The 13,282-nt window shown below is 43.2% G+C and overlaps 1 protein-coding gene across 1 annotated transcript in view; it reads right to left on the bottom strand.

The window, feature by feature from the left end:
- Window positions 1–2,977: 2,977 nt before the first annotated feature.
- Window positions 2,978–13,282, bottom strand: part of LOC107552829 (protein MMS22-like) — a 27,914-nt gene continuing 17,609 nt past the window's right edge. The window contains 11 exon segments of the mRNA XM_016234818.1: window positions 2,978–3,104; window positions 3,241–3,408; window positions 3,488–3,581; window positions 5,191–5,357; window positions 5,472–5,683; window positions 5,815–5,984; window positions 6,122–6,278; window positions 6,375–6,514; window positions 7,401–7,522; window positions 7,599–7,749; window positions 8,044–8,231. Of these exon segments, the coding sequence (XP_016090304.1) occupies window positions 3,029–3,104; window positions 3,241–3,408; window positions 3,488–3,581; window positions 5,191–5,357; window positions 5,472–5,683; window positions 5,815–5,984; window positions 6,122–6,278; window positions 6,375–6,514; window positions 7,401–7,522; window positions 7,599–7,749; window positions 8,044–8,231 (1,645 nt within the window). The 3' untranslated portion in view covers window positions 2,978–3,028.

Raw genomic sequence — 13,282 nt, 5'->3', positions numbered from 1 at the left:
CGGTAAGAGCTACGCGCAACAGCTTCGTGCTCTTTCTGAGTGGTTTAAAACCCCGGTTCCGCCTTGGGCACCACTCCTCCTATGTATCCTCTGGATACCTACTTTAACAGGGTGTTGCTACTAGGGGTCTGTTGAGACAGTTCCTTCAGCACATACAAAGAGAAACGTGCGGTAGCTCCTGTGTGACAGGCCAAGACTAGTATGATTCTAGGCTCTTGGTCGTATTCCCTTAAAGGAATCTATTTCTGATTCCAAGTCTTGAGCTCTACCCCGGGCCCAGGAGTCTGGCCCTAACAGGTAAGTATTGTGGGGTATGTAGCCTAGGCCTTTGGCCGTAGGGAATAACGTCACTGACAGCCGTCTAACGTCCCAGGGGCAACTCCCATAGCAATATGGTAGAGTTGGTACTTAGTGCTCACCATGGTTCTGGCATGCGCACTCCCCTCAGCATGGTGGTGTATACCGTTCCCCATAGCGACCCCTAGAGGACGCAGTTCGAAGTTCCCATGAAAGGGAACGTCTCAGGTTACTTATGTAACCATGGTTCCCTGAGTAGGGAACGAGACATTGCGTCCTCTAGGTTTCTTGCCATGCTGCGGACGCAAGCTTCAGACGAAGAAGTGAATGATGTGTGTTCCCGGCGCCTATTTATACTATAGTCGCACCGGTAGTGACGTCATGGCTGTCGCCGGCCAACGAGTTGGTGTTTTTTCAATGTATGCTTCAGACACGGGTCACGACGGGGAACCATGGTTACATAAGTAACTTGAGATGTTTTACAGGGTTATAAAAATAACCTGAGAACAACCATAAGGGGACGTTTTGTATAAGTTATTTTTAGGTTATTTAAAAATAACCACCCTGCAACGGGAATGTTATTTTATGGTTGCAAAAAAAAACTAAACTAAAAATAACCGTTAGGGAACGTTCTCTATAAGTTATTTTTAGGTTATTAAAAAAAAAAAGCCACCCTGCTACGTTCTGGAAACGTTATTTTATAGTTGCAAAAAAATAACCTAAAAATAACCATTAGGGAACGTTCTCTATAAGTTATTTTTAGGTTATTAAAAAAAAAAAGCCACCCTGCTACGTTCTGGAAACGTTATTTTATAGTTGCAAAAAAATAACCTAAAAATAACCATTAGGGAACGTTCTCTATAAGTTATTTTTAGGTTATTTAAAAATAACCACCATGCAACGTTCTGGGAACGTTATTTTATGGTTACAAAATATAACCTAAAAAGAACGTTCCCCTAATGTTAGTATATGGTTCCCAAAAAAATAACTAAACGGGAACCAAAAACTAACGTTAGGGGAACTTTCTGTGTTTGCTGGGATACCACTGTTTGCCTGAAGATGCCTTCTGCTATGGATTTGTTTTGAGCTATTTCTTTTTAGTCATTTAAAGGCACAATATGTAAGATTTTTTAAAATTAAAATATCCAAAAACCACTAGAACAGTGTTATATATTTTGCTGACTTGTGTACTTACATTATCCCAAATGTTTCAAAGAATGTTTAAATCCAGAGAAATAAGGTTTTGTTTTGTAGAAAACATGGAAACACCAAAGACGCTTTAATATGTTGTGCGTTTTATTAGACCGGTGACGACCGCACAGAGTAGCATTATAACAGAACTTTCAAATGTATCTAGTATGATAAAACAGCACTGCTTTTTCCCCACATACACACGACCGGAAGAAATGGAAGCGGTGGAGTGACATAATAAAAGCTCCGCTGCTTTTGAGCCGTGTGTCACGCTCGTTCAGCGGCCTCGTTTCACTTCGACAGCTTTCAGCCTCACCCTGCTTCATTCTACTACGTTAATAAATCATTAATTCATCCATGAACATGATTTCTGCCCGAGTCCCGTCAGATTGCATCAGCTGTGGGGATGAAGACCACAACTCCCATGATTCCACACTCAGTCACAGCACTATGCCTTTGTCTCTTTGTTTATTTTGAATACTCACCCTCTAGCAGCGAAAATTACATATTGTGCCTTTAATATTAACTTGTTTACCTAACTATCCTATAGGATCCATGTCACATTTACCACAGCGCCGAAATTCGGGATTCTTGTTCGTCTGATATTGCTTAACTTTGTGTTTTAAAAGAAAATCTCATACAGGGGATTTTTTTGCACCCACATCTTTAATTTTGCATAATTTTTCACCAAACATCTGCTTAATGATTCCCTCTGCCAGTGGCATTCATTCGCTATAGCTGTCTGTAAACTCCTTCAGAAAAAAAAACATGTGGCTCGCTTGAAAATTTTCAGAGGATTTACATATACAACTGGGACCAGTGACTATCATAGTTTTTAATATTTGGGCTTTATGGGGTGTCCCTTAACACACTACCAACATGGCTTGATTCCCGAAGAAAAATGAAACAAACGACTCACCGTTTTGTATTATTCTCAAACACTGCACTGCATATATGTATTAGCAGAGACTGCGTGTCTAATGTAACAAACAATATAAGTAAATGGACATTCTAACGGAAATATACCCAAATAAATCAAAATGGGAAAGTCTGTATCATTACCCAGCTCTAGTCACTGACCAGCAATATACTGTATAACTAAGACAGATGTCTGACAGCAAAGCACAGAAACAAGGGTATTCAAACAATGTTTATTCACAATATCCACACATGGATCCACTATCAATTCTACAACATGTACAGTGGGTACGGAAAGTATTCAGACCCCCTTAAATTTTTCACTCTTTGTTATATTGCAGCCATTTGCTAAAATCATTTAAGTTCAATTTTTTCCTCATTAATGTACACACAGCACCCCATATTGACAGAAAAACACAGAATTGTTGACATTTTTGCAGATTTATTAAAAAAGAAAAACTGAAATATCATGAGGAAAAAAATTAACTTAAATGATTTTAGCAAATGGCTGCAATATAACAAAGAGTGAAAAATTTAAGGGGGTCTGAATACTTTCCGTACCCACTGTACACTGTTTACAAAAGAGGATTGAGAGTTGATGCAGGCAGGCAGTTGATGCAAGTCAGTCTTCTTCTAAACTTATCATCTCAGCCTGTCCACAGTCTCCAAGCAGGGCCAGCAGCCTCCTATAGCCATTCCTAAAACAATAAGACAGATTTTAAGGAGAAAATGAAGCATTGTACAAAGCGAATGGGAATGCTAATGGATAACATTGGTTTTAGCGTTAAGTTTCTTCTCAGATCTCAACTGACATATAGGTAACTGTTACTGTACCTGAGCGAGGTATTTTTTCCCAGACCTCTCTTGTACTCTGTCTTTCTTAGGCTCGGTGACAGAAAGGGAATAAGAGCTGTCACTGTGAAGGGGTGAAGGACGGCAGCAACTTCTAGAACATTATACACTTGCTGGTCATATACACCTTCATTCTCTTCCACAAAGGCCCTGGGAAAGAAAAAAATAGAGACTGTACTTTCTCATTCAAAGTTACCTAAGGCAGCACTGATCAGTGTGGGTAACTTACCGTAGAATAGTAGTGGTGTGTTCACATGGCTGCTCTCCTACCGCAGCGGTGCGCCTCTCCACAATAAGCTGCGTAACCTCTGTGCTCTCTGTTACTGAGAGAAATGCAACAGGGATTTGATTGAATAAAAACAATGAAATATATTCCAATAAATTTTTTTATCAGCATTTAAGAGGTCTTTATAAAAGATGATCTATCTAATTGATGGGTTACAATGTTTTAGCAATGTGTGAGAGACCAGAGATCACATCTGACTTCCCACCAGGTTCAAATTACCCTTTTTTGGTTTCTTTTCATGCCATCTTATGCTGCTTTTCCACCAAAATTAACAATTGGAACACCAAATGGAACAATTTGTCCCAGGAACTTTTTTCCCCCAGACCTGTTGCTGTCTGCGTTTCCATCACAGTCTAAAGTACCGTGAAGAATAGGCAAATAGTTTGGTGACGTAGGTCTGCGCGTGTGTCTCAATACCGAGTATATAAGCAAATGTCGGAGACGGGACGACGCAAGTCTGGTAATTCTGCAAACAGCAGCGTACTTTATAACGTCAGTCAACTCACCTTGGCTACTGCAATTTTCCTCACTGTACCACTGCCTCTTTTCGTTTTCATTTAAACATGTTAATAGCCGCAGAAATGTAGTTCAGGGAACGTAGGCTACATACATTACAATGAAACTAAATATTATATATCAAACAGCATTGCCTCTTTTCATTTTAACATTAATAGATTAATATAATAAAGACCAAAGATTACCTGTTAGATTTACCCAAAACAAATGATATGTTTAACCACTACAAAGACATCAGAGACAGCGGCAAATGTTAGAAGGACTAGCTGAGTTGAGGCTGCTCTCGTTGGGAAACATGAGCAATGAGCGCCTGCTGATCGCGTGGAGCTCACGTCTCCGAAATTTGCGAAGCACATTTTCAAATAGGCGCCGTCTTTATAAATAAACCGCAGATTTGAGTTTTAAACAACTAGGCCTACATTCTCGCCTGAAAGTATTTTAAAACTACATTTCATGACATAATAACAGTAATATTTTTGAAAATTATGCGAATATGGTGGTCGAAATACAATGCTGTGTGAACTCAACCAATCAGCATGTTCAGTGCCCAAGTCCCGCCCCCGAAAGTTCCGGACCTTTGAAAAAGTACTACCTCGCGAGCAGGGACTTTCTGAGGGGCAAATTTTTACCCGGAACTTTATTTAGATCCTGGTTCCTGCGGTGGAAACACACCGAGTACCGGCCCAAAGTCCCTAGTTCCTGGGGTAAGTTCCTGCGGTGGAAACGGGCTTTAGTGAATACAAATGGTGGGGGTGGGGGTTAATAACATATATTAACTGGATTAACTCCCATTTACACCAAGAGTGAAAACTATAATGATAACTAAAACCATAAAGTCAAAAAGAGTTTAAAAAACAAAACTGTTCCAAATCTAAGAAAATAACAGCCCACATAAAAACTACACAAATTATTCAACAGGTCGGGGTCTGTAAGATTTTTTTTAGCATTAAATTAATCTATTTCTATTTAAAATAAATGCTTTCTTATTAACTTCCAATTCAAAAGAATCCTGAAAAAAAAAAGTGTCACGACTTGAAACTGCATGGAGCAGTTATGTTGACAAAACACATTACAATAAACACTATTGTTCTTGGTGTGAATGGGCCTTTATATGGTTTGTCCTTGTCTACCTTGTGGTTCGTTGACCAGCATCAGACAGCGCAGCACCAAAGGAAGAGGAATAGTGTGTAAGGCAGGATCTCTGTCACTGTTCCTTTTCAGGAGCTCCAAAAGGAAGGAGAGAAAAGCAGCGAGTCGAGGGGGAGGAGCGAGAACTTTAAACTGGAGGAAGTTCTCTCTGCGGAGACATTATTATTCCTGAAAGGTTGGTCATCTCCTTCTATACTCAAGACTATGTAAGAATCTTTAAATGATTTATTTAGATACAAATTTGAAATCCCATGACTCATACCTCAGCACATGCAGAATGATCCTCCTGAGTCTTTCCCCCTGTGGGGTGGGTGTTGATCCGCAGGCTGCCAGCAGGACAGGATGATTGACCACTGCTCCAGTAGAGGGTGTGGCTGGGAGAAATCGGCTCAGGTACTGGGAAATGATACTGTGCAGCTGCTGCTTCAGGTACGCCCCCTGAGATTGGGACACACTCACTGCCACTGACAAACCCTGAAGACACCAAGACAATCTTAGTTATGACAAAAACAGGGAACAAAATCAACAGTGACCTCAGGATATAGGGAAAGATGTTTCCAATAGTCTGAATATAGAGTGTGTATTGGATTTGGTGGCGTGTTAACCTGCAAAAACAAAGGCAGGCTTTCTTTGAGGGCTGAGAGCATTTGAGTGTGTGCACCACTGTCCTGCTGGAGGAGAGCGTGGGGCAATAAGAGCACATCTACAATGCGGAAGAGCAGTTGCTGAGCTTTGGAGGTGGCTAACAGGTAGCTCCAGTGCTTGACCAAGCAGCCTAAAAAATTTACTTTCATAAGTATATAGTACACATGAAGTGCTGTTCGCAGCCCATTTGCCTTTTGTATTTAGATGAATTTCCAAGTGAAAAATGACATTCAACAAATAAAGTACTCTGTGTCAAAAAGCACTGACCTACAGTCCAGTATGCTAGCTGTAGACCCTCCCGGCTCTTGTTTAGCAGGTAAGGCTTGATGTATTTGAGGATGTCTCCTACATACTCTAGTGCTCGGGACACCGCTGAAGAACGCTCAGAGAGGAGCTGGAGCTCACAGTATGATTGACCCACAGCCTAGTAATCCACAAACACACAGTGTTGGAAATACGATACCGTTAAGAGTACTATGTTACCCTTATATATTAGAGCTTCTGGTTTGTGTGTGTGTACCCTGATGAACACAGCCATTGCAGGTTTGGGATCTTTGGCAGCAACAGGATGTAGTCCTGCACTCTGCAGCACAGATTCCACTTCTGGAAGTCGGAGGACCTGCCTGGTTAACTCGGCCAGCTGTTCATCCAGATTTCTGCCTGTACACATGATACAGCTGCTTGCTCTGACACACCAAAATGATTTTAATAACTGGGGTTGAAGGAATCATTCACACCAAAAGATTTTATTTCATAATTTAGTCATAATTTACTTACGCACATGTCATTCCAAACCTGTATGGCTTTCTTTTTTCTGTAGATAATGATAATTGAACCTTAATTGAATATCCAGTTTGGTGAATTTGATCGCAATACATTGTGTATAGCCCTTAATAAAGTGCTGTGCTCCTGTCAGTTTTGGGGCAAAACGCCCTGATAGTTAAATAGTTTTAACAGTAAAATCGTGGTGGCTGATTTTTTAACTCTCCTGTGCACCACAGAGCACTTCACACTCCAGTCCAATAGGTGGGAGAAATGCACCTTTCACATTGGTTTGCCAAAAGTAATAAAATGTTAGAAGAACTGCTACCAGACTGAAGACTATATATATATATACACATCAAGATGGTTCACTTATATTATTATGAATAGGAAAAACTGCAGTATGGTTGAATAAGTCCCGCCTTCTAGATAAAAGAGCCAATCGATTGCCATTAGATGCTCTAGTTCTCATAGAAATAGTTGCGCTTGGGACCGCAATGGTCCTGCATGCCCAAAATAGCTGCCTGAAAGAACTGCAAATATGGCCGATGAGTGAACTGAATTTCCTTGAAAGGGACTGAAGTGTAAAGTCCAGGATAGTGACAATTTTTTACTGTTAAATTCTTAATACATCAGGTTGTTTTTACAAAAACCATAACCAGTCATTCAGTTTTAGAACTACAAGAGGTTGAGTAAATGATGACAGAATTTTAATTTTTAAGTGAATTATACCTTTAACCACTTGCCATACCATGCCCGTTATAACTTGATGAGACCTTTGTACCTGCTCTGGAATCTGGAGCATCTGGGCTTTTATGGAGGTACTATTGTAGAACACATCGGATCCAGGCACGTACACACAAAGCCTGGGCTGAACCTGAGCCTGGCCCAGAGCTGACCAGCTCTCTGTGAGAGAATCATTATTGAGCTCACAGTCCAACTACGCACCAGAAGAAAGTGTAAATGGAGAAAAGACACTCACCCATTTTGCAGCAGGTGATTTAGATAGTGGGTTACCAGCAGGGGGTGGAGCATCTCGTCCCAGCCAAAGCTCTGCATAATAGACTGGATGGGGTGGGGCTGTAGGTTTTGAGGTGCAGAGCCAGGCATGTCTAATGCCAACAGTGTGAAGCCTAATAGCATAAAATACTATTAGATGTTAAACATTCATTCCCACATTTCTACCCTTAAAAAGAGCTATACTTATAGAACAAGAAAGTGAGAGCAGGTCATAATATTTTTCAAAATCAATCAAAACCCCCTCCCCAAAACACACTGAGTTGTCCTGGATGTGTGCATCAGAACGACTGCCCATTCATACAGTTCCTTTCAATTCGGCTCTTTTAGAGAAGAGCCCACAGAGAAAAGACAGCCATGCAAAGAGAGCCCCTGAGGGAACAAGAGTTCATTTTCTCCGTTTCCCTGACCTGCTGCAGCGTCTGCGAGCTGTGGCGGGGGGGTCTGGGAAAGCCTCATGCTGCACAGGAAGGGGAAGAATTGGGACCAGAGTGCCACTGCCACCGCTTGGTGGCGCTCTTTAGCCACGCTGGGAAGAGGAACCCAACTGGGAAAGTCTATAGAGTGAGACGGCTGGCCACAGCGCTGGTGAACTCTCCTAAAGAGAGAAACGGAGAAACAGATTAATGCCAAGCGCACACGTCAAGACTCGTCGTTTTTCATCTGTCATGTTAGTGAGCACTTTATGCAATTAATCTCTCTAGAAGCAATAAAATGGGGAAAGCTTGAATAATCATATATAATAAATTAATAGCGGTTACATACATTACATAAATATTCTAAATACACTATCAAATGTTTTAAATATTTATTATTTATTATTAAATCCCCAAGTCTACATTTATTTGATCAAATATATGGCAACTTTTTTAACAGTAATATTATGAAATATAATCAAAATTTAAATGAATGGTTTCCTATTTTAATGTATTTTAAAATGTAATTTATTTCTGTGATGGCAATTTACTAATTACTCCAGTCTTCATTGTCGCATGATTCTTCGGAAATCATTCTATTATGCTGATTTGGTGCTTGAGAAACATTTCTTGTATATGTTGAAAACAGTTGTTCTGCTTAATATTTTTGTGGAAACCGTGAATATATTTACATTTATATTTAAATAATTTATATTTAATAATTTAGCAGACGCTTTTATCCAAAGTGACTTACAAATGAGGGTAATAGATATAATATTTTATATTATATTTATCAGAGAATCCTGGGGAAAAAAAGAATAGCATTTATTTTAAATATAAATCTTTTGTAACAATTTAAATGTCTTTAATGTCACGTTTAATAATAATAATAATAATATTATTATTAATAATAATAAAACTTTTGATCAATTTATTGTGGCCTTGCTGAATAAAATTATTAATGTATTTAAAAAATTATTTCTGCCCCCAAACCTTTGAATATTCTATAAGATATTAGTATAAATATGATGTTAAAACAATATTTAAAAATGACATACTGTATTAGAATACATAGCTACTTTTAAAAAGCTAATACAGTATGTCTTTCAAAACAAGTAAGTCCATACACTATGTGCTATCCAGTCTTGACCCCCTTGTTCCACTCTTCAAATTTCTCAAAAAAAACTTGCTTAATAGCAGTGTGAGTCTGTTTTTGTACCACAAAGATGAAAATGATCTTAGAAATAATAAGAAATATGGATGAGACAATGGTTAAGGCAGATGTGAGCAGCAGTTTGAAGTTGTTTTCCATTGCCATTCCCATTTTCCCCCCATAATCAGGACAGTGCACACACCTGATGACTGCTTTGGACAGATTTGAAGTTTGAAGTTTATTGTAGTGTCACTGGGTTTTTGTTGCTGACTGTGTGAAGAGCTTCAAAATAATTGTCCCTCTCTTCCTAAATTCAGTCATCTTCACAAAAGTTCTTGTGTTTCATTCCCCCATCTCATCTTTCCAGATTCATCCATACTGTTTCGATCTTCCTTTCTCTTTCCAACCTTCTTAAATATGACAGCTGCCATTGTCACTGTCTGCATTATCTCCAGCCCCCTCTGCCCTCTTTTCGCTGTGAATTATCCTCATCTCTCTGGACAGAGGGATTAGACTGAGTGTGATGGTGTGGGGCAAGTGGTTCCTCCATGGCCTGGCAGTAGCTGTGAGGCTGGGTCTGAATGGGAGGCTGAGAGCACGAGTCTGGCTCTGCAGCGGCTGGCATTAGCGCAGATAAGCAGCTGAAGGGGCTGTAATCTCATTTAGACTGGAGATGATCCTCCTGTCCTGTCATTCTCAGCGATGAAAGTGAGAGCACCGGGAAAGGGCTGGGGCGAGCGTCACGTGTGCAGGCACATACACACCTTCGCGCCTTCCAGCAAGGTTGCATCTAATCCACGGAGAGCTGAGACAATCGATTAGAGAGTGAATTCATTAGCTTCGTTACCACAGTGGAATGGACCTTTCACACCCATCAACCCTCATTGTGCAAGACATCGTCAGAGACCCCATTTAATCCCCTCACTGCAGCGTCTTACACGCACACATCCCATACCATCTGAACACTCGTTTAATCTCTCCCCGGACTGCAGCACAGATTTAACACACACACCTCTGGAACATACACACCGACTTGCACGATCACGCTAGGCACCCTCATGTAAACTGACACACGGAATCACACTCCGATAAGCATCATGAGCATGCCATCTGACACAGTGCGTAAGCTCTGATATCTCAGTATCGCTCAACACACACCCCGTTGATGGAGGAGCACGTCCTTCACTGTGACATTAAGCAATGCTGCTTATTTCTGACCATGCCTGTGTTGTAGTATCAGCTAATATGCCTTTCAAAATAGTAAGTAGGCATACTAGAGTGGGGACAGACTCCATGAAATCCAAATCAAAGTTCCCTCTCGAGCTTTCACGAGACATCACGGAGACATTTCTCCGTTATGGGAACACCTTCCCTTCCAAACTTTCCTGAAGTCCTATTGGCTCAAGCCAGTCCAAATGACTGGCCAATTGTTGCGAAGTATGCAAATCGCATGCAAATACTGGCACGCTGGAGAGGCAGTATAAAATGTGGTGCACATGACAATTACGTCAGAATCTTCTCCTTCACTTTGCTGAACAACCTAAGAATATGGCTTAGAAACTATTTACAGCTCACAATTTAGGTTCGCTCATCAGAGGGCGGTGCCTGGATTGCCGCTCCTCTGCAGCGTTCAGGTGAGTATGACATTTTTCTTCAGATGCCAGATGAGTCCGTCTGCCCTCGATGTCTCCACCTCAGTAGTGGACCTTAAGGACTCTGGTGATGAGCTCATGCCGACAAAATGTCTGCATTCCTCTCACCCATCGAACCTGCAGGACATCAGCTCGGCTTCTCACGTCCCCCTTCCATGGCGGAGCAGAGAGCCGAGTGCAGATACTGGAGCTAAGGGTTCTCATGTCGCCGCACGACCCACTGTCTAAGTGTGCAGCCTCCCGCCTCAGAGCGGCGTTCTGCCGCATGCAAGGCACAATCACTGGCTCCTCACTAATTCACACGATACCAGCCCCTCATCAGCGGCTGCCGTGTTTGGAAGACGCTGCTGTCTTATTCACATGATACCAGCCCCACATCAGCGGCTGCCGTGTGTAGAGGACTCCGCTCTCTCACTCATTCAAGGCGATGGGCAGCCCCCGCTTCAGTGCGGCGACAAGCTTCAGTCGCTTACCCACTCACCAGCAGAAAAGCGGCCCCCATCTCAGAGCGACAGTGAGTCACCTGATGCGCAGGAAAGCGCGCAAAGGCGAGGAGTCAACTGATGCCAGTGCAAAAAAGCGTGCGAATGCGAGGAGTCACCTGATGCCGCTGCGTGGAAAAGCATGTGAAGGCGAGGAGTCACGTCCTATCAGCCTTCCAGATTTCGCTGGACTATTACGTCAGTTGTTCACGCCCCTACGAAGTGGTGTTCAACTAGGTCGTATAGCCATTCAGTCTGTAGTGACAGGCGCAGATGCCGCCGCCCACACCGGTTAAAAAGCCATGCAAAGCTATGAGGCACGTTATGCCGAGGCGCGCTTTCCAGCAGCAGACCGCGAGATCGAGGTCTTCTTTGGCGCACAGCTCATCGCAGTGCAGGGACAACAGGCCCGCAGCATCTGACCGCTGCTGCCCCACGCCAGGAGCCGGATGTGCGGAGAAAAGTGTGGGTGGGTACGCCCTTCAATTCAACTGCAATTTTGTGGTGCCCAAGACAGATGGAGGACAGATGATAAAGCTGAAACAGATCCTGGCGCGAATTCGCCCCGGGGACTGGTTGTGTCCGTGAATTTAAAGGACGCGTACTTTCACATTCAGATAGCACCGCATCACAGACGCTTTCTGAGATTTGCTTTCGAGGGCACAGCGTACCAGTACTCTGTTCTCCCGTTTGGGCTGGCTTTGGCCCCGCGCACTTTCTCGAAGTGCATGGACACAGCTCTTGCCCCCCTCAGAGCGAGCGGGATGCGCGTTCTCACTTATTTGGATGACTGGCTGATCTTAACTCAGTCACAGGACACACTATAGCCAGCCATAACAGACAAACTGCTTCGTCACTTGGGAGTTCTTGGGGCTATGTGTGAATGTGCGTAAGAGCATTCTTGCCCCGAGTCAGTCTATAACGTATCTGAGAGTGTGCTTCGACTCGGTGGAGATGCGCGCTCGTCTCTCTCGGGAGCACTTGGCGGCCACTTTGTCTTCCCTGTGCCATTTCAGACTGGGCAGCTCTGTTCACTTGAAGGAATTTCAGAGGCTGCAGGGACTCATGGCAGCGGCATCAGCGGTATGTCATCTGGGTTTACTACACATGCGCCCGCTGCAGTTATGGCTGAAATCTCGAGTCCCTTAGACGGCGTGGACTTCGGACCATTTGCACATCGCGGTCTCCTGCGGCTGCATCAGCCGTGGGGTTCCCCTGGGCTTGGTAACGTCACGTGTCGTGGTCACGACGGACGCGTCGACTCGCGGATGGGGAGCAGTGTGCGAGGGCATGCCGGCTTCAGGGCTGTGGTCAGAAACTCAGACATGACACATTTATGGCACATAAACCGCTTGGAGCTGGAAGCAGTGTTCTTAGCTCTAAAGGATTTTCGGCCGCAGCTGGAACAGTGACATGTACTGATTCGCACCGACAACGTCTGTGGTTTCGTACATAAATCACCAAGAGGGCGTACGATCAGTAGGCACGCGCTGGTGGTGAGTTTTCTTTAAGGGACGAAGAGATTGCATCCCCCGCTTCCGCCTTCAGTTCCACCCTGGGACCTAGAGGTGGTGTGAAGAGCTCTTTCACAGCCACCATTCGAGCCTTTAGCATCCATTGCTATGAAGGCGCTATCTCTCACACTGCACTTCTTCTTGCCCTTGCTTCGGCTAAGCACATAGGGGATTTACATGCGTTTTCTGTGGACAGCGATTGCATTCGCTTCGGACCCGGTGACTGCAGCGTCACTCTCTGGCCGAGACCGGGCTACGTGCCTAAATCACTATCTACCCCCTCAGAGCGCAGACTGTTTCGCTATATGCCCTGTCTTCCGAGTCATCGACCTCGCGTGATTCGGACGCTCAGATTTCGGTGTGCCTCGTCAGGGCTTGAGGATTTTCATTGACTGTTTGGCCAGCTTTCGGCAATCTGACCAGCTTTTCGTG

Source organism: Sinocyclocheilus grahami, unplaced genomic scaffold, assembly GCF_001515645.1.
Source record: "Sinocyclocheilus grahami isolate Dianchi unplaced genomic scaffold, SAMN03320097.WGS_v1.1 scaffold459.1, whole genome shotgun sequence".
Lineage (NCBI taxonomy): Eukaryota > Metazoa > Chordata > Actinopteri > Cypriniformes > Cyprinidae > Sinocyclocheilus > Sinocyclocheilus grahami.
This window is presented reverse-complemented; position numbering and strand designations above follow the sequence as displayed.